Source organism: Pteronotus mesoamericanus, unplaced genomic scaffold (genome assembly GCF_021234165.1).
Source record: "Pteronotus mesoamericanus isolate MK-2021 breed Mesoamerican mustached bat unplaced genomic scaffold, CSHL_Meso_final contig_121, whole genome shotgun sequence".
Lineage (NCBI taxonomy): Eukaryota > Metazoa > Chordata > Mammalia > Chiroptera > Mormoopidae > Pteronotus > Pteronotus mesoamericanus.
Window position 1 is genome coordinate 4440236 of NW_026555046.1, and position 25866 is coordinate 4466101.

The following is a 25866-nucleotide window of genomic DNA, read 5'->3' on the forward strand; positions in this document are numbered from 1 at the left end:
CAAAAGGGTACTGTCCTATTGGTCAGAATGGAGCTGCTTTAATGATAGGAATATAGCTGCACAGTTCCAACTGGATGGGGAAAGCCTCAGTCCTATTGGTTAAAATACTATTCCAGTAACTCCTTTTTAAGGGCTGGCTCAGTGCAGGCAGCCAGTTCAGTGCAGCCTTCTCCCTGAAGTGCAGTTTGCCAAGAGGCCTCGGTGCGGAAACAACAGCTAGACTCTTGTTAAATGTGAGCCTAGTTAGCCACCAGAAGTCCTTCTTGGTAGGTAACTGCTTTCTCAGGTCCACCAACTACTGTAGTCTATGTATACAACGGTATACTATTCAGCTTTAAAGAGGAAGCAAACTCTAATAAATGCTACAACCTGGATGAACCTTTAGCACATTATGCTAATTATAATAAGCTAGTCACAAACAGCATGATTCTACTTCTTTGATGTATCTAGAGTAGTCAAATTCACAGATACAGAAAGTAAAATGGTCGCTGCCAGAGAGAACTAGGGATTAACTTAATGGGTGTACAGTTTCAGTTTTGCAAGATGAAAAGGCTCTGGGGATTGGTCACCAAACAAGGTGAATACACTTAACACTACTGAACTATACACTTAAAAATGGTTAAAGTGGTAAATTTTATGTTCTGCATAATTTGCCGTAATTGAAAATTTAAAAAAACACATTTTGGACAGCCATTCCAAACATAAAAGAATCTGCAATGTGTCACTTAGTACCACAATTACATTGTGAGCTGCAAAATAATATCAGTCACATGTTAATATTAACATGAATTTTGTTTGCAATTTTATCCATTTAATTTTCAATTCTGCAAAACCTATAATTTTAAGAGCTTGATAAAACATTATTACTACTGCCATTTTAGAGATGCTTGTGAAAATTAAATAGCTTAAAATCTTATAGCTGTAAGAAAAGATGGTATTAGCTAACAAATCAAGAAGACCCAGAATTAAAATCCAAGCCTTGATTCCTGTTCCCATGCTTATTCTCAAACTTACTACCTCTCAATTAATAATAATAATAATAATAAATAATCTGTTTTCTGCACTTCATAAAAACGGTCTTGGAAAAAAATAGTAAAAACAAAGGAAACCATTGCAGAATAAAAATTACCATATAAATCCTAGAATCAGCACACATTCAACTTTTCCATTTTTTAAAAAACTTTGACATTCTAACTGAAGAAGGAATTTATCTGACAGCTTCTGAGAAATATTTCAGCAAAAGTGAAGGAATGCGAGTTTCTCATTATATCCTTTTAAGCCAAAATTCTTAGCTCCTTCAGCATCCTGTATGAGGTTTTGAAAAGCAGACTGATTTCAAGTAAAGGAAGACTGTAAAACAGCAACATTTTCAAGTTCTAATAAATTTAAAGGCAGGTTCCATAACTTCTCTTACATCTTGAACATACCCCATACATATTCCCCTTTTTTTCGATGTACACTTATAACATATATCCTTTCTTGACAAAACACATGATCCAGCCAAAATTGATTAACTATAAAGTACTTTTTACCTAAAACTGTATTTCTCACTGAATAGGGCTATACAGTTTAAGAAACTTAAAAATATCTTAGAAAGCTTTGCAAACATGTAATAATTTATCTCCTAAGGATAATGGGTGGTAACTCGGCAAATAAAGTACCAAAAGAGTACAAACTGATTCAAGAGGCACTGTCTACTCTACCTAAAGGGAGGTGGGTGAGTGCTGCCAAATTGCATTCTCAGCCCTACTCTGCATAATATTTCAATGTAGGACTTGATTAAGAAGAAAGGTGGTTACACTTCTTGGGCAACAGAATGTGAAAAGTTGTTAATTTATGCAAGAGACAAAGTAATCCTGGTCAAAAAATGAGGATAATCTAACTGAAAATAAAGGTTCCACACTTTTTTAAACAACTGTACCATTTTATGATGTAGAACTGGTACAATGACAACGTAGGAAAAACAAGTCTCAAATGACTAAGCTAAATTAACGTCTTTTCCTTAAAAAAATTTTAAGTTTAGCTCTACTTCCTCCTCCCCCTCAAAACAGGAACCTCAAACAATTCATAAGTATGTAGGGTAGAAGAAGGGGGCATAGTTCTGCTTCACTTCATGTAGGTCAGACTATGTGCCTCAAGTATCTGATTCCATTTATGATTCAATATATGTCAGACCCTGACCAACTTCATTAGAAAAGCACACAGTAAAAATCAACCAGGATGAATCCTCTATAGACCTCAAGCCAAGTCATATTGGCTAATAAGCATTTACTGATGCTCAGTCATGTACGAAACACCAAAGGAAACAAATTAAGAAACTGCTTTGCCTAACGAAGAAGACAGATGGAGACATTTAAACCAAGGATTTTCAGTTTTTTAAAATAGCAGAACCCTTATTTCAAATGAACTCTTACAATAAACCCCCAAAATACCAAGCAAATAAAAGAAGTGGTACAGAGTATATTGTAAAAGTTCAATTAGTAACATATGCTTATTACCATTTTGCATTTCAGCACAGTACTAAGGAAATCCTGATTCACACACATTAGCACTATTAACAGTTGCAACTATTTAAAAGAAGTTATATTCTAAGGTCTGTGTGAAAACTACTTAACCTGACAGCAAACAGTAAATAACATATCTGTATATTTTATTTATTTTTAGTATACTTAAAAATACTGTCATTTTAAGACTGTGAGAACTTTTAAGGCATTTTTGAACTCAAGCTGATAACCAATTCAAAACCAGCAGCAAAAACAAGCATCCAACAGATTATATTACTTAGGATATGTGGAGATAGGAACCTTATCTAATCACAAGTATATACTCAATACCCATGTTTTCAAGTATCCCACTTAAAATTTAGTGAGGATTCCACAAATGATTTTTAACACAAAATAAGTATTGTAATACATTAGGAAAATAAATTCTGTGGAAACAGCTGACAAACATTTGATTGAGCTGAACCTGAAATTAATGTATTTACATCAAGATAAGCAAATGAAAGATGAACCAAGCTGTTAGGGGGATGGGGAAAGATGTGGCCATAGAGTTCGAAGCCCACTTTCAAATTGGGAATATAACCCAGTTTTTGAGAGAAGTGAAGTGAACTAGCATGAGTATCACACTGAGAGGACATGATAGAGTTTATGCTGGGAAATCCAAAGAACTAGGGCCAGTGGATAGAAGTTACAGAGATTCAGATGCTAGCTCACTAAAACTATCAGAGCTGTTTGAACTAGCTTGCCTCCCAAGAGAGTATACCACCACTGAAGTCATTTCAAGACACCCAGTGGTGGCTTCTCTATTTATCAACCATACGAAGAAGGTATCACATACACAATGAATATCTTGAAGGCTTAAAGTTCCTTCCAAACCCATGAGTCTGTAATCTTAAACAATGGTCAGCCAAATCATTCTTTTACATACTGTCTCTGGCTGCCTTGGGGCCACAATAGCAGAGATGAGTAGCTAAAATAAGAGAATGCATGTCCACAAATCTCTGGATCTTTACAGAAAGTATGCCCTTGATTTAAAATATAGCCAAAGATTACCACTCTAGGAAACCTAAAACAAAATATATTTGTCTTAAATACTTCTCTTATCCACTATTTCAGATACTGCTCAGAGAGGATAGGGCAGGTTACGGGACAGGAACATATGACTTCAAAAATCTCAATGATTTACAACAAAAGTTTATTTTTCACTCATGCAGCATGTCTATCCTGAGCTCTTAAATGATCATGAAGCCACACTCTAGGGTCCACGTTGATGGAGCACAAACTGGCTTTTAAAGCTTGATCCCTGAAGTGATACAATATACAATTTCTGCTCATATTTTGTGAACATGGAAAATCCTGACTTCAACAGGTAGGGAAGTATAATCTTCTCCCAGGGCAGGCAGGCAGATTTTAGTGAAAAAATAAAAGTAAAATATACAGTTCACCACACAGTATATCTGGAAAAATTTACGTAAATAATTTGTTTTCTTTATTTCTGCAACCTATCTTATCAATAGCGTATTTTGACACCAATGTCTTGAGGCTAAAAGCAAAAAACAAACAAAAAAATCAAAGGCTGTAATGTAATTTTATGTTTTCCAAGACAATATTAAAGCTCAGGATTATTTTGAGGTTATTTTCTATTCTACTGAAAACATGTCTAGAAATATTTGGAAAATAAAGAGAAAAAAATACATCACTCATAGTTCGATGCCCAAAGAGAGAAAACATTAGGCTATATTTGCTTCTATCATTTTTTTCCTACATTTTTCCTAAGTTGCATCATCCCCTACTTTTCATTTTGTATCTTATCCTTTTCTCATGTAAAGTAATGCAAAAATTCTTCTGCATTATTACAAATTACCCATAGTTTATATTTTTGTTTTCAGTCACCTTGTAAATGGTATAATTTATAAATACATTTCCATTCTTATGCAACGTTTTGCTTTTAAACAAAACAACGTGATAAGTTTATCTTTTATATAAACCTTATACTGGGGGGCCAGTAACGTTTACTGCCTTAGAATGGACTCTTACAAGAATTAATGAGTCAAGGGTTGTAAGACTATTAAAGCCTACCTCATACACTGCCACTTTTGAAAGCAAGTCTACCATTATACTACTTTCACTCCAACAATGGAGTGGTTATTTTTATCCATCCATGCCTGCTTTAGGTATAAGCATGTAATAATTTTTAAAAATAAATACACTTTGCAAGAAATCTATCTTGGTTCGTTATGCATTTATCCGTCTATTAATGAAGTTGAACCTATTTCCAAGTTTGTTATCCAGGTCTATTTCCTGAAATAGATTATTTATGAAATCGGACTTTTACTCAGTTGGGATCTTAGTGTTTTATTTCCTGTCATTTCATGTGTAAGTTTTCCAGTCATCCAATTTGTTGTAAAAAATTATACTGAATAAACCTACCCTTTCCCCCTCTGATCTCTGGAAAAAGCCTTTATAACATATATTTAATATGATGCTGAAGTTCTACATTGTTCTAAGTGTTTTATAAATATTAACTCATTTAACTTTTAACAGATACATATGTAGATATCTAACTTACATATTAAATTTACATGTAGAATTTTTTTAAGCTTCTCTAAACCATCTGCCTATTCTTATACAAGTTAAATGAAGTTTTAATTACTTATAGCCTTCTAATAGGTTTTGAGATGTCAGATCTAGTTCTCTCCTCATTGTTCTGTTTCATCATTGTCTTATTAGCTAGCCCCACCTGCTTTTTAAGATAAACTATTGGGAAAAATGTAAGTCAGATAATTTTCTGTAGCAGGTTGCCTAGTGGCAAATAGTACTAACCAGGATGAAAGTGTTGGGCTTGAAGAACCATCACTACTTCACTGAAAGGGTTCTGACACTGTAAAAACTCAAACACTTAGTAGACATTTTACATAAAATAATAATGGGTATTCCTTACACAATGAAGGTACTCTAAGATACTAAGTGTCTTCTGAATCAAGTTTAAAATTATATTCCACAGTACTCCTGTAATTTTCACAGAAGATGCTATGAGAATATTCTGTATGTCACGAACTTTCAGGATTACCTAAAACAAACCACAGTAAGTAACAGACATTTAAGCACTGTAAAAGTAAAAGGCACATATCAAACACAGGACCCCACTTTAGGCCTAAAGCTCTGCAAGTGAACCTGCAGCATAGCAGAGGCCACTATCTAGGACCAAAACAGCCCCATGAAACCAACTTCCACACCTCTGGGCACAGCTGATGAAAACAGTTTTGCTCATTTGGTTAAAACAGATTCTGTCAACAATTTTAAAATCTTGTACAAAACCTTTCCTTGATAGATCTCTATTGAGAAAACATCCATTCTGTCACCATTTCATTCTGCATATCCAAATAATTTCATTAAATGTTGGTTGTGCTACATAAAAGCAGAGAGAACTAAGCCAAATGGCTGCTTATACCTTTCCTTTGGTCCTACAGTAGCAATAGCCTCTATTATTTCATTTGAATCTCATAATCCTATAAATTAGGAAAGATAATTTGGCATGGTTACTGATGAGGAAATAAGAGAAAAATTAGGTGACTTGTCCATAATCACACAGCTACTGCACAGACTCTCTGTCTCCTGACTCCCATCCACTCCTCTTCCCTCCAATAGCCAGGATTCCTCTCTGAACTCCTCTCCTCCCTAACTGCATCAGACTTACCACATTCAGCTAAAAGCCACACCAAAATAAAAGTTTTGAAGGCCTACAGAGCACATTTTTGGGTACCTAACATATGCAAATACCTATTAGACTGTTGCAAAATTACAGTGGGGGTCATAAATTTACATAGTAAGTTTCTCCCATGATGGAGGTTAAATTCCTACAAGATCGATCTCACAGGAAATGGAAGGAGACATGTACATATACACAAAAAATAATTCCTGGAAGGCATCCCCTTCTAAAAAATTAGACTCATCAGCATTAAATGGACTCTTTTCCTAAATCATCACATTCATATGCACAGGAACACATCAGTATAAGATTAAGTTTTCAAACAAATTCCTAACGTTTGGAATGTAAGTCTGTTACACTTCTAGATATAGTCTCTTGTCCATGCTGCAAATCATGCCAAAGTATCTGCCTGCCCACTTGCTCTTTCAACAACATCAGCAGTGCCAGTCACTAGGCCTGGTCTTCTATCCACATATTGAAAAAAGTAGAAAATAACCAGAATATCTCTTTCCATATCAACTGTCCTGATCTACTCCAGAGGAGAGTAATGACAGTTCAAGAGATTGAAGCACTTAGCTCATCAGGAGAGCTTCCGACCATATAAACATGCTGTCCACGGCCTACATCCCAGAATATTACAATTCAATAAGCCTAGAATGTAGCCCATTTCTTAATTAAAAACTATAAATTCAAGAAAACTGAGTTAAATTAGCATGAATGAATATCTGTTAGTATTTTTATTTAAAATATTTTAACATTCAGATGCATGTGTCTATTCAGACTAATGAATGAAAACCCTGTATTCATTCATTCAGTTAACTAACATTTATGAACATCTTAAAATATAAGTGCCAAGCAAAGTTCTAGGTCCTTGGGATATAGCAATGACAAGAGCTACATTTGTGCTCCACAGAACTTTTACTTCTCTAGGTAAACAGAACATAAGTCAGATAAATAATACCATTTCAGATACAAATAAAACTCTATGAAAAAAATAAACCTGAATGGGGGTAAGAAGAGCAACTGTTGGGCAAGGTATCCTATTTTAGATAATGTAGTCAGGGAAAGTCTTTTCGAGTAGGCAACATGTGAGCACAGATGTGAATGACAAAAACACCTAGGGAAGGCAGAAAGAAGAGTAAATTTAATGTCCTAAGGTATTATCTCTGATGCATGTTTGGCTAGGGGCTACTAATAAAATGGGCTTTCTAATTCCCCAAAACTAAGTACCTTAGTAAGACCTGACAATACAAGACAAAACGTGGGTGTCAAATTAGTTTCTAGCAATAATGCTATGAAATTTAAGTACTACAGAGTGGCTTAGACAGGGAAGGCAAAAATCTAATTTAATCTGGGTCTTAATGGACGATTATAATTCCAGTCTTCAGAAATGAGGGAAGGAGCTTTTCATCAGAGGCAAAAGAACAAAGAGAAGCACAAAAATGAGAAAGTACAAAAACAAACCTAAAATATCAGATGAGCCTGTTGATCAAAATGAAGAAAATGTGAAGGTGAAAAGGTAGATTAGAGTTAGAACAAGAAAGTCTTAACTCATTTTTGTTAGGAACACTTCAAAGACCCAGCTAAAAAAAGTCCATCTTCTATAAAGGATACACTCTAACTCTTCAAGGCAATTATCGTTCTTCTGTGTTGCTACCTACCTGTTTTCCTCTAATTCCCAGAGTTTACTTATTTGTTACAAAATCCACATTTTCCATTAACCACCAATGTGTGGAAGACCCATGGACAAAGCCAAAGTGGGAAAGGAGGGAGGGAGGGAGGTGGGTGCGGGGGGCAGGGCAAAGTGGTGGCAGGAAGGTGGAGACAAATGTATCTGAACAAAAATAAATAATAAAGAGAAAAAAAAAAATTAAACATGGAACCACCATATGACCCAGCAATTGCACTCTTATGTACATGAGTGTTCAGAGCCAAAACCAGGAAATAACCCAGATGTTCTTAAACAGGTGAATGGTAAACAAACTGTGGAGCATCCAAATGATGGAAGACAACTCAGCAACGAAAAGGAAAAAATTACTGATATATACAATGATTTGGATGACTCTCCAGAACATTATGCTGAGTTTAAAAAGCCAATCCCAAGCCAGGTTATGTACTGTATGTTCTATTCATGTAACATTCTTGAAACGACAGAGTATAGAAATGGAGCCCAGATTAGTGGTTGCCAGGGTAGAGGGACTGCAAGCAGGAGGAGAGGAAGTAGGTATAGCTATTACAGGGCAGCATGAAGGATCCTTGTGGTGTGGAAATGTTCAATTTTGACTGTATCAATGTTAATTTCCTGGTTGCTATTGTACTATGGTTTATAAGATGTTTCCATTGGGAGAAACACAGCAAAGGGTTCATGAGCTCTGTGTTCTTTCGTAAAACCGCATGTGATTCTAAAATTATCTCAAAAACATTTTTAATTAAAAAAAAATGGTTGAAAGACAAAACCTTTAACTTTAACAGGGAAAAGATGCTTTTAGGGAGGGAAAAAGGAGAGAATGGGTTGACAGAGGCAAAGTATCCAAAAAGTTGGAGGATCTTATCTATGCTCAAGTTAATGCTAACTGGACTGGAAGGAATGAGGGTTATCAAGAAGTTTAGATGGTAGGATTGGGAACTTTAAAAGAATCAAGAAAATTTGGAATACTAAAGTCTGAGGAGAGCATGATCAAGAATTATCAATAAAACAGCATTCCCTACTTGTCCTACTGCATCTAAAGCATTATTCTTCACTAGCTAATTCATTACACAGAGGATGCTGATTCTGTTTATCTACAAAGCTGCAAAGTATTCACTGAAACAGAGTATTTTTCTAAATAAATTCTATTACCACAATTTGCATGTCCTTATGGAATTCTACATAATGGAACTTTATTTGTAGAATTATAATGTAATACAAACAATAACTAGAGTAAAAATTATCATCTCTGTCCTAAAGAAAGAGATAGTGACAATAATGGGTCCAAACAAAATGGATTCAAAGAGAAAATGTCTTACAGTCACATAAAATCAGTGACAAAAGTATTAGAATTCCAGATTCTCAAACGTGATAATTATTACTGCAATACTTAAATTTTTTTCCCCCTCACACAATCTCTTTTTCTTCTTCTGATGTGACTAAGGGTGCCCTTGCAAATTGGGGACTCCCAAAACTGGCCAATGTAATAAGTGATGTTTATTTTTTTTGTCAACATTTCTAATCTTTTATAATGCATCTCAGGAAGGCATGTGAAGCTTGAATGTTCCAGAATACCTAAGTAGAAGAGTTACATGTAAACCTTCCCAAAGCTGCACCAGCAATTCATTTTGAGATAACATTCTTAGACTAAATTCATTGTCAATGATGCCTGATAAAATTCAACAAGAAAAATCAGTTAATTAAAACTTTGCTTTTTAAAATTATGTTTTCTTGATTATGCTATTACAGCTGCCCTGACCTTCCCCCCACCGTTGGCCCCCTCCACCAAGCACCCTCTACTCCCTCAGGCAATCCCTGACCCCCATTGTTCATGTCTGGGGGTCATGTGTGTAAGTTCTTGGCTACTCCATTTCCTATACTGCACTTTATATCCCCATGGCTAGTCTGTAATTACCTATTTGTACTTAATCCCCTCACCTCTTCACCCATTTCCCCAAACCCCCTTCCCATATGGCAAATATCAAAACGCTCTCCATATCCATGATTCTGTCTCTGTTCTTCTTGTTTGCCTAGTTTTTCAAATTCAACTGTTCATAGGTGTTTATTGACATTTCATTGTTCATAGTTTTGATCTTCTTTTCCTTAAATAAGTCCCTTTAACATTTCATATAATAATGGGTTGGTGATGATGAACTCCTTTAGTTTTTTCTTGTCTGGGAAGCTCTTCATTTGCCCTTCAGTTCTAAATGATAGCTTTGGTGGGTAGAGAAATCTTGGCTGTAGATCCCTGCTTTTCATGACTTTGAGTATTTCCTGCCAATCCCTTCCAGCATTCAAAACTTTTGAGAAAATCAGCTGACAATCTTACAGAATTCCCCTGTAGGTAAATATCTGCTTTTCTCTTGCTGATTTTAAAATTTTCTCTTTATCTTCCCCTGGCTGGTGTGGCTCAGTGGACTGAGTGCTGGCCTATGAAACAAAAGGTTGCCGGTTTGATTCCCAGTCAGGGTACACGCCTGGGTTGTGGGCCAGGTTCCCAGCTGGGAGCATGCTAGAGGCATCTGATCAATGCTTCTTGCACATCGATGTTTTTCTCCCTTTATTTCGCCCTCCTTTCCCCCTCTCTAAAAAAATACATAAAATCTTTTTTAAAAAAGATTCCCTCTTATCTTTAACCTTTGGCATTTTAGTTATGTCATCTCTTGAAGTGGGTCTCTTTGCAACCATCTTGTTTGGGACTCTCTGTGCTTCCTGAACTTGCATGTCTATTCCTTCACCAAACTAGAATAATGAAAGGTAACATTTCTTTCATTATTCTTTCAAAGAGATTCCATATTTCTTGTTGTCATCTCCTTCTGCTACCCCAATGATGTGAATGTTGGACCTCTTGAAGTTGTCCCAGAGGCTGCTTATACTATCCTCATTTTTTTTGGATTCTCTTTTCTTTATGTTGTTCTGATTGGTTGTTTTTTGCTTCCTTGTGTTCCAAATCACTGATTTGAATTCTTGGCTCCATCCACTCTACTGTAGTTTCCCTGTAAATTTTTCTTATTTCACTTAGTGTAACCTTCATTTCTGCCTTGGTCTTTTATGCTGCTGACATATCCAATGAGTTCCTTGAGCCTCCTTATAACCAGTGTTTTGACCTCTGCATCTGATAGATTTTGTATCTCCATTTCATTTAGCTTCTTCTGGAGTTTTGATCTGTTCTTTCATTTGGGCCATGTTTCTTTGTCTTCTCATTTTGGCAGCCTCCCTGTGTTTGTTTCTATGTATTGGGTACAGCTGCTTTGACTCTGCGACTTGCTAGTGTGGCCTCATGTAGTAGGTGTCCTGTAGGGTCAAGTGGCACAGCCTTCCCCATCACCCAAGCCGGGTACTCGAGGTACGCCCTTCGTTTGTGCTGACTACACCCTCCTCTTGTAGTTGAGCCTTGACTGCTGTTGGCAGATCAATGGGAAAGATTTACCCAGGCCAGTTAGCTGCAAGACTGGCTGAAATCACTGACAACCAACTTCCATCCTCTGTGGAGGATCAGCTGTGCAGGGACAGGGTGGTGGTGCTCTGATGTGGTCTGTAGCTGTCAACTTGGTGCGCTTGGCCAGGGGTTTCCCAGGTAGTGCAGGCCAAGGTCAGCCTCCACCTGTCTTTTGCCGAGGGCCTTCCTGTGTGAGCTATAAAACAATCTGCAGGTGGGTGCTACTTGTGCTGGGCTTGGAGATTTCCAGGTGAAGTCTACCTGTGAATTTAGGCTGGCTGATGCTAGTGCTGGGCCCAGGCTCACTGAGGCCAGCTGTTGCTTGTTTGAAAGGATTTAAGAAGTTGTGCAGGATGAGTCAAGATCAGCCATTTCATATGAAAAAGCAGCTTGAGGGGGTCTGAAAGTTGGGTGGGGTAGAGTCTCCGGGGATCTCCAAGGCCAGGCAAACAGTGTTAGCCAGGCTGATGGAATCTGATATTGCACCAGAGGGTTTAGAAAAAGTACAATGGTCTCTGTTCACCTTGATGCTAGACACTTCAATTCCTCCCTGTATGCCACTGATGCCTTTCAAGCTGCTACCCTGGTGCTAAAGTTCAGAGGGAATAAGTCTGAGTAGGTGAGTCTGTGTGGTGTGTGGGTTCTTTAAGAAGAACTGGTTGGGGCTCTAGCAGTTTCTTCTACCGACTCAATCCCCACTGTTTTTTGCAGCCAGAAGTTGAGGACTTATCCTCCTGGCACTGGAACCCTGGGCTGTGGGGCTTGATGTGGGTCCAAGGAGTCCTTGTTCCTGAAATATCCCTCCTGAATTTTTATCCACAACATGTGGATGTGGGACCAACCCGTTCTGTGTCTGCACCCCTCCTACCAGTCTAGTTTCTTTAATTGGTAGCTGCCAGACTTCCAAACAACTCGATTTCTGACGGTTCTGAGTGATGGCTGCCCTGTATTTTAGTTGTAATTTTGATGTGGTCATGCGAGGAGGCGAGCCATGTCTGCCTATGCCACCATCTTGACTGGAAGTAAAACTTAATTTTAAAAGTCAACAAATATTTCCTAGGTGGTTACACTCAGTCACTGTAGAGGTACCAAGAATAAAGTAGTAATGTGTTGGGGACCATCATGCCTGGTTTCAGGGGCTGTAGCTTTGCCAACAGGCAAGAGGACCCCAAGGCTGGAGCTAAGCAAGGAGGACCTGGGAAAATAGGCCACTGAAGAGACAAAACCTGTACCCCTGGTAGGGGCGCAGCCCCTTCCTCCCTCACATCACTCTGCTTGGCCCCAGAGGATGACTAGTTAGTCAATGATGGGTGAGACCCCTCGATGGTGGGTGTAACCTAAGACAGGCACAGTTACATAGGGGCCATCAGGGAAAAACTTGGGGGACACGGAGAAAAGGCAAAAGACCTTCACCCCTCAGCTTTGATATGGCCGGAGTCCTCATTCTATCTGAAAGAAGTCTCCTTATCTTTTGGCTGCTCTGCTCTGCACGCCTGACTCAGGCATAAAACAATACTAGAGGCAACCCTAAACTGGATTGGGCGGTTCCCAGGGGGAAATCTAGCCTAAAAGTAAATTTCTTGAAGCATGCTTTGTTTTTCCCTCAACGCTATGATAACTGGCTACTGGGAAGGAAATTTACATTATTCATAAACCCTGCCCCTAAACCATTTGGCATTCTTTTGTTTACTCCTCTCGGGAACCATGTAAATCGGTGTGTTCTGCCCTTTGTCTTCCTCATACATAACCTATTCTCTGTAAATATTAACATACTGACAGAAAGAGATTACCTGTACCCACTGATAACCCTTTCAATGAAAGCCACTGGACACAGGGGCTCAGGGCATTCTCCACTAAAGGGAATCACCACCTCCTTTCCCTGGCAGACCAAGAAGTGTGTGGAACGACTTATTTCCCCATCTGTGGCAACCCGGAGCAACTCTGCAGGACAGAGCCCTTCCCCCTCAGAAATGAAAATATAAAAATGTAGCTCTTGCTCTTGTCTAATAAACAGGCAACTACAATAAAATCTTACAAATGCTCAGATGCAGGCAAATAACAAGTAACCATAGCCCCCTGTATAAGTCAGCTACACCAGTAGAAACACAATCAAGGGGAAGCTTAGCTTTAAGGTCTCTTTAAGGTCTCAGGTAACAGCCTGTTCAGAAGGGGGTAAGAAAAAATGTAAGAGGTTGACATAAAAATTTAATGCCATTCATGTGAAAAAAAACACACTAAAATTATCTTCACAGGAAAAAAATTCTGAAGAGCATGAAGAGAAACTTTACCAGTAACACCTGACAACGAGTGAGCAAGCGGTAACTGACTTTGTAGAGCAGAAAAAGGTAAAATCTAAGCTGGCTGTGTGGAAGCCCAAGAGTCTGTTTGGTGACAGTGAAACCAAGAGAAACTCATGAAACAGATAAAATGCACATCCAAAAATAGACAAGTGAATAGGTGGTAAAACAAAAAGTTCACAGCTGAAGTTCTGTGTAAGAGACAGATTAGAATTACAGATCTCCTCTCTCACTCATAAAGACTATCCTGTCCCTTCCTGATACTGGACTCAATGACAACAGACATAACAAAAGGGGAGAAGCGATGTAGGGGATTTAAAAAAAATAGAAAAACAGGTAAAGTAAATAAAATCCTACTTCTGGTCCTTTCCTTCCCCTTTGGCAGTCAAAATGCTGGAAGCTAGATTTATACCCTTCTTCAAGCAAGACTGAAATATCTGACACACATACCACACTCCTCCTCCACCAGCCCCAAAGGGCCTATAGATCTTTACAATGGAAGATTCACCAATGAGGTGGACTTATCAAATCCCCCTATATTAAAGCTTACAGTTTATAAGCCCCGCATGTATGATTAACTGCCAATCAGTTGTTTAAGCAGGATGACCACTGTTTTTTATTTTAAACCTCATTTGACTTTTTAAAACCGTATACTGTGATAAAAATTAAAAAATAGGCATAGATTGAAAAGAAAGCAAAAGTACCTAAGCAAAGGATTTTATTTTTGTAATTTTTATATACAAGATAAATGATTAGAAACAGAATTTAAGTCATCTCAATCCTAATAAAAGTGCATGCCAAAAGAGAATACCTAAAAAGTACTCAACCTGTATATCCATTAACATAGATGGCAACTCCACTAAAAATTGTAGATGAAGTTCCATCCTTCTGCATAGCAGCATCTGATCGAAACTGTTCCTCCAATTTCTGGACCTTGGCAGCCATATACCCGCCCTAGAATTAAGGAAAAGGTAAACACCAATCACAAAAGTTGTATTTTCTAACCACCCTTTTTAAAGAAACTTCTATTTTTAAATAAATAAATAAATAAACAAATGGAGCTTATTCTGTGCAGTAACCAAGGCATAATATGACAAAGGTAATTATAAACATGAATCAGAGGCAAAGCAATAAAACAGGGAAGTCAAAAGAGATTTTGCCCTCTATTGACTCAATTTTAATATTTAACTTTCTTATAAGTTATTTTAAAAAGTCAAAAATAGTTAACTTTAATGCCACAAATATTGTTCTTATCTATAAAATCAAGCAAAAGTTTAAATCAATTAAAATTTGACAAGTGGTCAATAGGAGTATATTTTAGACTGGCTTTCACAATGTTCTGTACATAGGAAGCTTAAAATTAATAACTTCAAGTACAATGAAGCAGTGCGACAAGCCAGTACAGTTCTCCATACATGTAGGTAAGAATACAACAAACAATTCAGTGGTTAAATTCTAGATATAATCAATCTATTTGACAGTAGCACTAATTTTCATTAGATAACAGAAACCTCAAAAAGAATGTAAAACATTGTAATTTTTCGGCAAACCTTTACAAATCTAGCTACACTGAATTCAGCTACACTTTACCTGAATATTGAAATAATTAGGCTTAACTGATTTAAATTACCAATTGTATTAATTGATTTATCTAGATTGATAAAGAATTATCAATTAGTGATTCAAAGAAAACTGTAGTTATGTGGAGTGGTATACATTTTTCCAAAATAGAAATGACTTCATTGCTTTTTATTATTCAAGTATTATATGCTTACTGTAAACACGTTTTTGAAAAATATAAAGATGAAACTCTAAATTGGCTATGAGCCCATTCATTGTTAACATTTTGGGATCTTGTTTTCAAAGTTTATGTCTACGCCTCTGAGCATACCAGTTTTACAAAACCAGTTTTGATCAGAGTCTTACAAAATAAGGATCTCCTATATTATATATGAGATCCTATTTTTTATTTTGTGTGTGTGTGTGTGTGTGTGTTCCTTTATAATACAATACCCTTTAAGTCAAGGCCACCTGCCAGGTTAAGAATACAAAGCTAAATAGTGGTTGCAGTGTTCTACTATATGAAGATTATTTATTTATCCAATTCCCAGTTATTGGATACCTATGTTTTCCTGTTCCTCAATATTATTAGCAATGCTGCAATTAAACTATCATACAATAAATTTTGTGCACTAGAACATTTACTTCTCCTATAAAGTTCCTCCAAGTTTAGAGGTTAAACTTTGAACTTTCACTACACTGTTAAAACTCAGAATTGGTATCTGAAGTGATTTGCAACTTAGAAAATGCCTTAAGTCACATTATAAACTATAAGCAAGATGAAAAATACCTGGACAGTTCAACATAATTATTTTTATTTTTTTAAAACACACCCATTTTTCCCAGCCATCATTTTCAGCTCGCCTCCTCCATCCACCTCGTCTCATGGTGGAGACTCTGTATTGGGGGGAAAAAATATATCAGTTTTATGACATAACGTACTAATTGATATTTTATTACAGTATCAAAAAATGAGAAATTAAAATACAAATGGTTAGGTGGAAGAAGGTATTGGGAAGATAAATGGGATGGACCAAGACTTGACCTGGGGTGGTGAACACACAATACAGTGTACAGACGATGTGTTGTAGAATTATGTACCTGAAACCTGTATAATTTTGTTGACCAGTGTCTTCCCAACTAATTACCAAAATTCTGTGACACACCAAAAAATATATTTTTTGCTGATCTGACAAAAAATAGGTATAATTTTGATTCATTAACAATGGATGGCTATTGGTGTGTAGGCTGTCATTTTTTATTTGACAATCTAAGGGAAAAGAGGTCAGTTCCCTGACTAAATAGTCACGTACTACATGTTTTAATTAGTAATTAGTTTATGTGTGCCATAAGACGAAAAAGGCTGAAAATAACTGATGGAGATATGACGCAGAAAGATTATCACTGATGATTTAACTAGGAAATCTGGAATTTTCCTTAAGGCAACAAACACTTGCCCACCTGACCGACACTGACCAACTATAAAACTATCAGAATAACCAAATGATAGCTCATCTCAAGTGTCAGCTGGCTCAGTGGCTAGTACGGAATGAGTTATAAGTCCTTTGACTTATGTAAGTCATGTTGAGACATGACTTGATACATGGCTACACCTTGAGAGATGACTGCCTTAACCTTTATAAACTAACAGGATTTCCATTTAGGCATTTTTTTCTTCTACTGTGTGTGTGCGCACACGCGTGTGTGTATCAAATGGTTACCATGTAGCACTGGAGAAGCCTTATTCATTATCCAAGTCAAATCAGATTTGATACAATTTATACGTATTTATTATTGAATAGTACTTTAGAAAACGACAGCAGATATTTTCTTTCAAATACTTCTATTCTTGATATAATGTGGGATGTATAGTTTCTTTTTGCTGCCGTTTATATTATGAATTTTTACTGTCTACTTTTAAAAGATACTTAAAGATATGCAGAGATATGCTCAAAGAGTTACATCCAACAAAGTCAAGTACCATGTACAAAGAGGTTTGCAGACAGGAGGCAACGTGATTAACCCTGGATAGGTGTTGTGGCGCTGAAGGAGAGAAGAGTTTCATTTTTTCACCTTTGTCAAAGGTAGGAGGCATGGTTACCCAATGTTCATGATGAGTCCCAAAATTACCGTATTTGCTCTGCTAAATACTTGTTTTCAAAAGGTTCACTTTGTCCAATTCCTCAAGACTTCTCCCTCACCTTGGAATGAGCCTGGGAAATATGTTAACACATAACTCTTGACCTCATATAAACTGAATCCATATATCTGCTGTAAGAAGTGAAAAGATTTTGGGAGTTCTGGCCATTTTGTTAGGGAGGCATATTCACAAAACTTAAATGTAACAATTAATCTAATGAGGCACATTTAAAACTACAGTATGTTTTTAGTTTAATTCATTTGCCCTATCATTTAAGAACCTTATTTAAGATATATTGGCTATACACCAAGAACAATATGAAAATCCATACTGATGTGTTAATGAGGGTACACAAATATAAAACAAAGTTGTAATAAATAAACAAACCAAGAAACAGACTTTAAAGGTTCTTTCCCCATTCCAGATAATAAAGCTATCCCAGACAAGTGTTTGAAGCTTTGAAAAGTAAAAGGAATGAATGACTTAAAATTGTAATTTCACTATTTCACTAATTTGACCCATATATAGCAAACCAATTGGTCCAGGATTCAAATATTAAGACCCCCAAAAGGGAAAAAGGAAACAAGAAATGTATTTCATTTTATACTTTCAAATTCTATTTGACAAAAACTCTGTAACAAATAGTAAACTAGACAATTTTTATCACACTTCCTGCTGAGAAAGAGGAAAGCTACACAAAACATTTGGAAAAAAAATGTGTGGCATCCGGTCAAGATTGAGGCATAGGTAATAAATACAGTTCTCACCTCCTCACATAACCACAGCAAAAATTACAACTAAACTACAAAACAACTCTCACTCAAACCAAAAGAAAATCGAGCTGTATGGAAGTCAAGAAATTAATAAGGAAGTCACATTCATTCAGACAGGTGGGAGGGACAGAGATGCAGAGATTTGAAACAGGCAAATCCCACACTCATGTGTGGTGAATAAAAAATCAGGAGGGATATCTTGGGAGCAAGGGATCTCAGCCCCACACCAGACCACCCAGTCCAGGGTTCCAGTGCCAGAAGATTAGTCCCCGTAACTTCTAGCTATAACCATCAGTGGACGTTGGCGGTGGAAGGAACTGCGGGATTCTCAGGAATCTATGCCTAAAGGGCCCAAAATGGACTTAGGACTTAAGTAGACACACTCCCTCTGAGTTCCAGCACCAAACAGCAGATTAAAGGGCACCAGTGGCATACAGGGGAAGAACTGAAGTGTCTGGCATCAGGTCAGGTGCCAGGGACAGCATCCTCCTGGACAAAAACCCAGAACCAGGCAGTGGTCCTTGTTTCTATTGAGCCCTCCCCCACACAAAGCCAAAGAGCTGAGGCACCATATCTGAGACTTCATCAACCTGGTTCACTTGGGTTACCCCACCATGGCAATCACCTAAGGTTCTACCCCATCCAACTTATGGTGTGCTTTTTTACAGTAGGCCATGTTACTAAGACAGGGAGTCAAAACAGCTCTACCTAATACATAGAAACAAACACAGGGAGGCTGCCAAAGTGAGGAGACAAAAACATATGGACCAAATGAAAGAACAGAATGAAACTTTTTCTGGAGACCTGAAACAAAATAGAAAGAAGCAATCTATCAGATGCAGAATTCAAAACACTGGTTATCAGGAGGCTCAAGGAACTCACTGGGTACTTCAATGGCATAAAAAAGAACACAGGCAGAAATGGAGGTTACACTAAGTGAAATAATGAAAAATGTACAGGGAACCACCATTAGAGTGGATGCCAGAATCAAATCAATGATTTGGAACATAAGGAAGAAATAAACATTCAATCAGAACAGTGAAAAGGAAAAAGAATTTTAAAAAAATGAGGATAGGCTAAGGAACCTCTGGGACGACTTCAAATGTATCAACATTTGAATGATAGGGGTGCTGGAAGAAGAGAAAGAAAAATAAATTGAAAACTTTTTAGAAAAAATAATGAAAGAAAACTTCCCCAATTTGAAGGAAACAGACATACAAGTCCAGGAAGCACAGTGAGTCCCAAACAAGATGGACCCAAAGAGGACCACATCAAGACACACCATAATTAAAATGCCAAAGGTTAAAGATAAAGAGAGAATCTTAAAAGCAGCAAGAGAAAAGCACATAATTATCTACAGAGAAGTTCCCATAAGACTGTCAGCTGATTTCTCAAAAGAAACTTTGCAGGCAAGAAGGGAACGGCAAGAAGTATTCAAAGTGATGAATCGCAAGGACCTACAACCTATATTACTCTCTCCAACAAAGTTATCATTTAGAATGGAAGGGCAGATAAAGTGCTTCCCAGACAAGATAAAGCTAAAGGAGTTCATCATCACCAAGCCATTATTACATGAAATGTTAAAGGAACTTATTATTTAAGGAAAAGAAGATCAAAAGTATTAACATTAAAATGGCAATCAATTCACAACTATCAGCAACTTAATCTAAAAAACAAATCAGGCAAACAAGCAGAACAGAAACAGAGTCATAGATATGGAGATCATTTGCAGGCTTATCAGTTGGGAGGGGGAAATGGAAGGGAAAAGTGCAAGGATTAAGTAGTACAAATTGGTAGGTACAGAACAGACAGGAGGATGTTAAGAACAGTATAAGAAAGGGAGTAGCCAAAGAACTTATATGCATGACCCATGGACATGAACTAAGGTGACCTGGAGGGAATGGGAGGTACCAGGTGGAGGGGGACAAAGGGGAAAAAACCGGGACAACTGTAATAGCATAATCAATAAAATATATTAAAAATAAATAGCCATTAATCTTGTATATGATGGAAAGTCAATAAATTCTTGTTGAATAAGGAAAATAAATTTACATATAATTCATGGTAGCAAATTTTATGTTCCTAGTATAAAGTACCCCAACATATCAATATTCAAAACTCTGCCTTGCTAAATATTTAATCTTATCTACTTTTTATTTCTCATATTTTAAAACAGCTTTCCAAAAATTCACAATAGAACCCTTTGCTGTTTACTAGAAAGCAACAAAATAGACACTCCCTTCTCATAAAGTTGCACAGACAAGATTAGCCAATGACACACACACACTTTTAGGGCTGACAAAAACCACACAACAGGTAGGATTAAGTATAAATCATTTAAAGGGTTCTAAAGACTATGGTGCTTCCCTGGTAGTGTGAAATTACGAAGTAGCTCACATAAAACCATATTCTTTGAAACTGGTATGTCATAAATAAAATAAAGACTTATGTTTCTGCTAACCAGTAAGGACCTCTGAAAAAGGGGCTTTGCCAATACCTCTGAAGCCTTATCCAGGGGAAAAGTTCACTAGTCTAAATGACTGATTTGCTTCTTCAAATAGCACTCTCCCTAGGATGGAGGAGGGCAGCAGGTCAGGTTATCACATCTTGACAGAAACAGACCTCAGAAATAAAATTGTGTTCTCATCCTCTCCATTCCCCACAACCTTCTGAATTATAATGTGCCACCTTGACTAACCCCACTCACTAAGAGAATTGGGCAAGCCATCCAATTACCAAGCCAGATTTGTAAATAAAAATTGCCTTCTTGTTTTCAGATAAAATTCTTGCAGACTGTGTTCCCAATCTAGTTCCACAGTGCTTGATGGCGTTAACAAAATAATAAACATTTCTGAAACTGTAGTGCACAACCTAAAATAACCTACCAACTTCTTATCCAGCAGCGTTACTACAGAGGCCAACTACTGGGTTTCATTAATTTAAAAAAAGGATGGAAAATAAATTCATGTATGGAAAAGTACCCTTATCCTTAGCACTTAGGGTATGTCCTCAAAAAGCATTAGCAACTATTATATTAATATTATACTAATGCCAGGTCACAGAGTACAAGTCAAATGAGATCACATCAGGTGGTAACCCTTTGAAGATTATAAAGTACCAAACACTGTTCTTTTAAATTAAGTTGTCCATGGTTTACACCATAATGGAAAAAGTAATAGATTTAGTAACACAAGACCTGGATGGGCTTTAATCTCAGTTCCACTCCTGCTTCACTGTATGATTTGGGGTGAATCCAACACTGAGGCTTTCATCTCAGTAAAACAGTTACACTGATTAGCACTCAAAAGAATGTCTATGGGACCATGAGCTGATTGCAGGATGGATGTAGCTGGAGACCCACTTCAATTTTAGCAGCTCTGCTTTTATAAGTTTTAGATTATTTGTAGTCTGAATAAGATTCCTTTTGAAGAAAAAGCTGAAATTAAAAAGACTGAAAAAGAAAACTAATGAACTAAAAACTAACTCTAAAGACTTCTTCTGGCTCTGTTCTATGTTCCTCTATGTGACTCTACAAAAGGGAAATGTCCCAATCCTTGAAAGGGTCATAAACTAAACTCATCTGTTAGTCTTTAAGTAATGAAATTATAAAGACCAAATTAGAGGCTGTCAGTGCAGTCATGCCACTGACCCATGCCCAAATATAAGAAGACTAAATGGTAATGAGGGGGGAAAAAACCCCCCAATAAAGATTAAATTGGAAAAAGAAAAGAATCGCTGGTCAGCATACAAAAGGATGCTAGGAAAATTGCTAGACTGGAACTTTTATCTGATTAACCCTTTTCCCTGAATTCCAAACCCTTACTTACCCTTCTCCTTATAAAAAGCTTCAACTTGAGGTGAGATGTTAAGGCAGTTTTTAGGGTACATAACCTACCATCTTCTCAGATTGCCAGCCAACTGAATAAAGCATCCTTAAAGATTCAATCCTTGTCTCTACATACTGGTTCTGGTAGTGACAGGCAGCACAAACACCAAATTTACAGGTTCCACATGATACACAAAAAGTAACTGAAAATGGATCAAAGAACTAAATGTAAGCTAAGACCTGAAACTATAAAACTCTTAACAAGAAAACACAGGAGAAAAGCTTAATGACACTGGGTTTGTCAATGGTTTCTTGGATATGACATCAAGAGTATAGGTGACAAAAAAAGAAAAGACAAGTTAGACTACATCAAAATTAAAACTTTTGTGCATCAAAAGGACACCATCAATTGAGTAAAAAAACCAACCCACAAAATGGAAGAAAATATGTTAAAATTATCTATCTGATAAGGGATTAATATCCAGAATACATAAAGAACTCCTACAACTCAACAAGAAAAAATAATAACCTGATTTAAAAGTGGACACAGTATCTGAACATTTTTCTAAAGAAGATATTCCAATGGTCAATAAACACATGAAAAGATACTCAATATCATTAATCATTAGAGATGCAAATGGAAACCACAATGAGGTATCACCTCACACCCATCAGTATGGCTACTATTAAGAAAACAAAAGCTATCAAGCATTGCTGAGAAAGTGAAGAAACTGAAATCCTTGTGCGCTGTTGATGGGAATGTACAATGGTGCAGCCACTATGGAAATTAATATGACAATTCCTTTACAAATTAAAAATAGAATTACCATATGACACAGCAATTCAATTCCACTTCTGGGTATATAACCAAAAGAATTGAAAACAGGGTCTAGAGGAGATATTTGTATACCCATGTTAACATCAGCATTATTCACAACAGCCAAAAGCAACCTAATGTCCAGTGATGGGTGAATGGACAAGCAAAATGTGGTATATATGTGCAATGGTATATTTTCAGCTTTAAAAAGGAAAAAAATTCTCACAGATCCTGCGACAATGTCCTCATCCTTGAGGACATTATGCTAGGTGAAAATAAGCCAGCTACAAAAAGATAACTATTGTATGATTTTACTTACAAGAATGAGGTGTCTTGAGTAAATTCACAGAGAAAGTAAGTAGAATGGTGGTTGCCAAGGTCTGGGGGAGGGGGAAATGAGATGTTTGAAGGGTAGAGCTTCAGTTTTGCAAGATGAAAAAGTTCTGATAATTGGTCCCACAAGTTGAATATACTTAACACTACTGAACTGTATGCTTAAAAATCGTTAAAATGGTATATTTTATATTTATATGTATTTTACAATTAAAAAACTTTAAAAAAAGAAAATTAAAAAAAGATGACACTGGAAACACTGTGCAGGCAGCTGGAATCACAAGAGACCAACTAGCAAAGCTACTGGGAAGGGATAACTGACACGTTCAGTTGGGAGAACAAAGCTGGGAAAGAGATTACCTTCCCAAGATATCTGTGTATTAGACATCTTTTTCTTGGAGAGGAGGGCAGTGGGAGGTAGCTTGCAGAAATAATTTATTAGGACTAAGTACTGTCATTACAAGTGACTTAAGTAAATGAAGTACTGGTACATAGTAGTTAACAAGGTTTGACAATGCCTGCTCCAATGTGCTCTTATTTGCCCTTCAGTGAATATGGCTTTAACACCAGATAAACAGCTTTTAATGCAACACTTAGATTATGCAACACATAGATACAAAAATACAGACATCACCTTTGTCTAAGGCTAAAGTTCTCAGACTACTGAAGTTATAAAGGCACAACAGAAGAAATTCTTCAATTTACTAACCCAGGGAAGTAGAACCTTCTTGCAGCCCCATCCTACACACTGTGGCCAGCTTTTGACTTTGCAGAGACCCTCAGCAAGCTATTTAAAACAAAAATATCAGACACCTAGGTGAAGAGTAGTAAGCCCTTGTAACAGTTTCCAAGAAGCCCAACTACTGGCTCTAGTCTTTAGCATATACCTCCCAAACTATGCATGTATTATCCCAAATAACTGTGTGTATTTCATTATTTAAAATACTTTTTAACCTGGTTTCTTCACCTTCAGAATACTAACACATTTTCCTATTACCATTTCTTTCCTGCTTCAATAAAACAGTTCCTGTACTATATTAGGTACCATATTGATCAATACCAAATAAACATAGCATTCAAAGAATTTTAATCCATGAAATAAAAGTGTCTGTATATAAGACTCTCTAAACAACAAATTACAGACTTGGATACATAAGCCTTTTCTAGATGCATATCTGGTCCTTTCACCTTTCCTTAAGACATTCACTATTATCTTCGCAATTACTTGTGTTCACATACTGCTTTATCATTCTGCCGTTATTCAGTGTTGCTAGGTTTACCTTTTCAAAAATAGTTTTCCCCTGCTCTAATTTAAAAAGCACATTTATTGTAGAAAACTGAGAAAATACAGAAGATAAAAAAGGGAAGGGGAAAAATACCCACAGTCACACCATCTTTTAAAAATTTCATCTGCTGACTGACACTCTATTTCCTTCCTCTCAGTATTCCTTAAATTTTAATATTAAAATTTAAATTCTTTAACCTTAAACACACCACTAGTAATAGGTTACATTTCTATAGTGTTTTTATTTTTCAAAGGGGTCTTTAGATCTATTCAACTTTACAACAACACATTTGTGGGAGGTAGGCCAAGTACTAGTTTATTTTGCATTGCCTTCTAGGGTAAAATGTTTGATGAAGTTGACTGCTGGTTTGTGGTACAAAAATCACACATCTTTTACAAAATTATGTCTCCAAATCTTCAAGGGAGAAATTAACAATGCTATCAATATAATAAACTGCTGAAAAGTGAGTTAGAACACTCTTATTTCATTGAACTAGCCTAATACAACACAACAGAACAGATGCTGCTTTACTGGGGACACTAACATTTGTTTGGGTAAGACACAGTAGCTGCCACATATGTGACAGAAGGACTGAGGGGGAAAATAATGTCCTACAAACAGGTTCCATTCAGTCCCCCAACTGGAAGTAGTCCATATTCATTAAAGAAGAGACCCCAAAGATGACCAAGTTTGTTACTAGCTGGTTCTCTAAGCTTAAGCAAGTTACAAGCTGTCAGATCTTACTTCTTTAATTTGAATAGAATTGGAACAAATTCTTGTCTCCTGCAGTTTTAAAAATGTTTATGATTCTATACTCCTATCCATTTACAAAAAGGCTTTTAAGATTAAAAGCTTATATATTATGCAACTCTGTCTATACTTCCAAAAAAACAAGAAGTGCCTTATCAGAGATGTGGCTGTAAAGTATTAACCTTACTCAGAGAGGTCTAGTGTTTGCCCTTTATTGCGGGGAGGTGATTTCTAAGCCCTTGGAATGTCCTGATAAATGCTTTTGTTTACCAAACTGGGAGTCACTCAGGCAGTGGAACAAAGTGATTTGTGGTGGAGGCTTCTGAAGGTCAACCACATGAACAGTCAACCATATCTGTATGACCAAACGCCAATAAAAACTCTGGACAATAAGCCTTGGGTGAACTTCCCTGGCTGGCAATACTTCCTGCATCTTGTCACTGTCACTGCCAGAAGTTAGCACTGTAGCAGACTCCAATGGGAGAGGACAACTCAAGTGCCACACATGAAACTCCCCTGTGTGCCCTATGCACCCTTTCCCTTACCTAGTTTTACTCTTTATCCTTTTTAAGGTAAATTATGAGTATAACAGCTTTCAAGAGTTCTGAATCCTTCTAGTTAATCACTGAACTTGAGGGAGGTCCTGGGGATACCCAAACTGGCAGGTGGTATCGGAAACAAGGATAGTCTTGGAATTCCCAAACAATAGGGTGGCACAATGACAAATGTCCTTGAGTATTCATTCTCC

At 36.9% G+C, this 25866-nt stretch overlaps 1 protein-coding gene across 2 annotated transcripts in view; it reads right to left on the minus strand.

Annotated features, from left to right (window-relative positions):
* Positions 1–25866, minus strand: part of REV1 (REV1 DNA directed polymerase) — a 93871-nt gene that overhangs the window by 54846 nt on the left and 13159 nt on the right. For both annotated transcript variants that reach the window (XM_054586325.1, XM_054586316.1), the window contains exons 2-3: positions 16027–16090; positions 14461–14587 (exon numbers count right to left, since the gene is read on the minus strand). In XM_054586325.1, the coding sequence (XP_054442300.1) occupies positions 14461–14587; positions 16027–16080 (181 nt within the window). In that variant the 5' untranslated portion in view covers positions 16081–16090. The remainder of the gene's footprint in view (positions 1–14460; positions 14588–16026; positions 16091–25866) is intronic.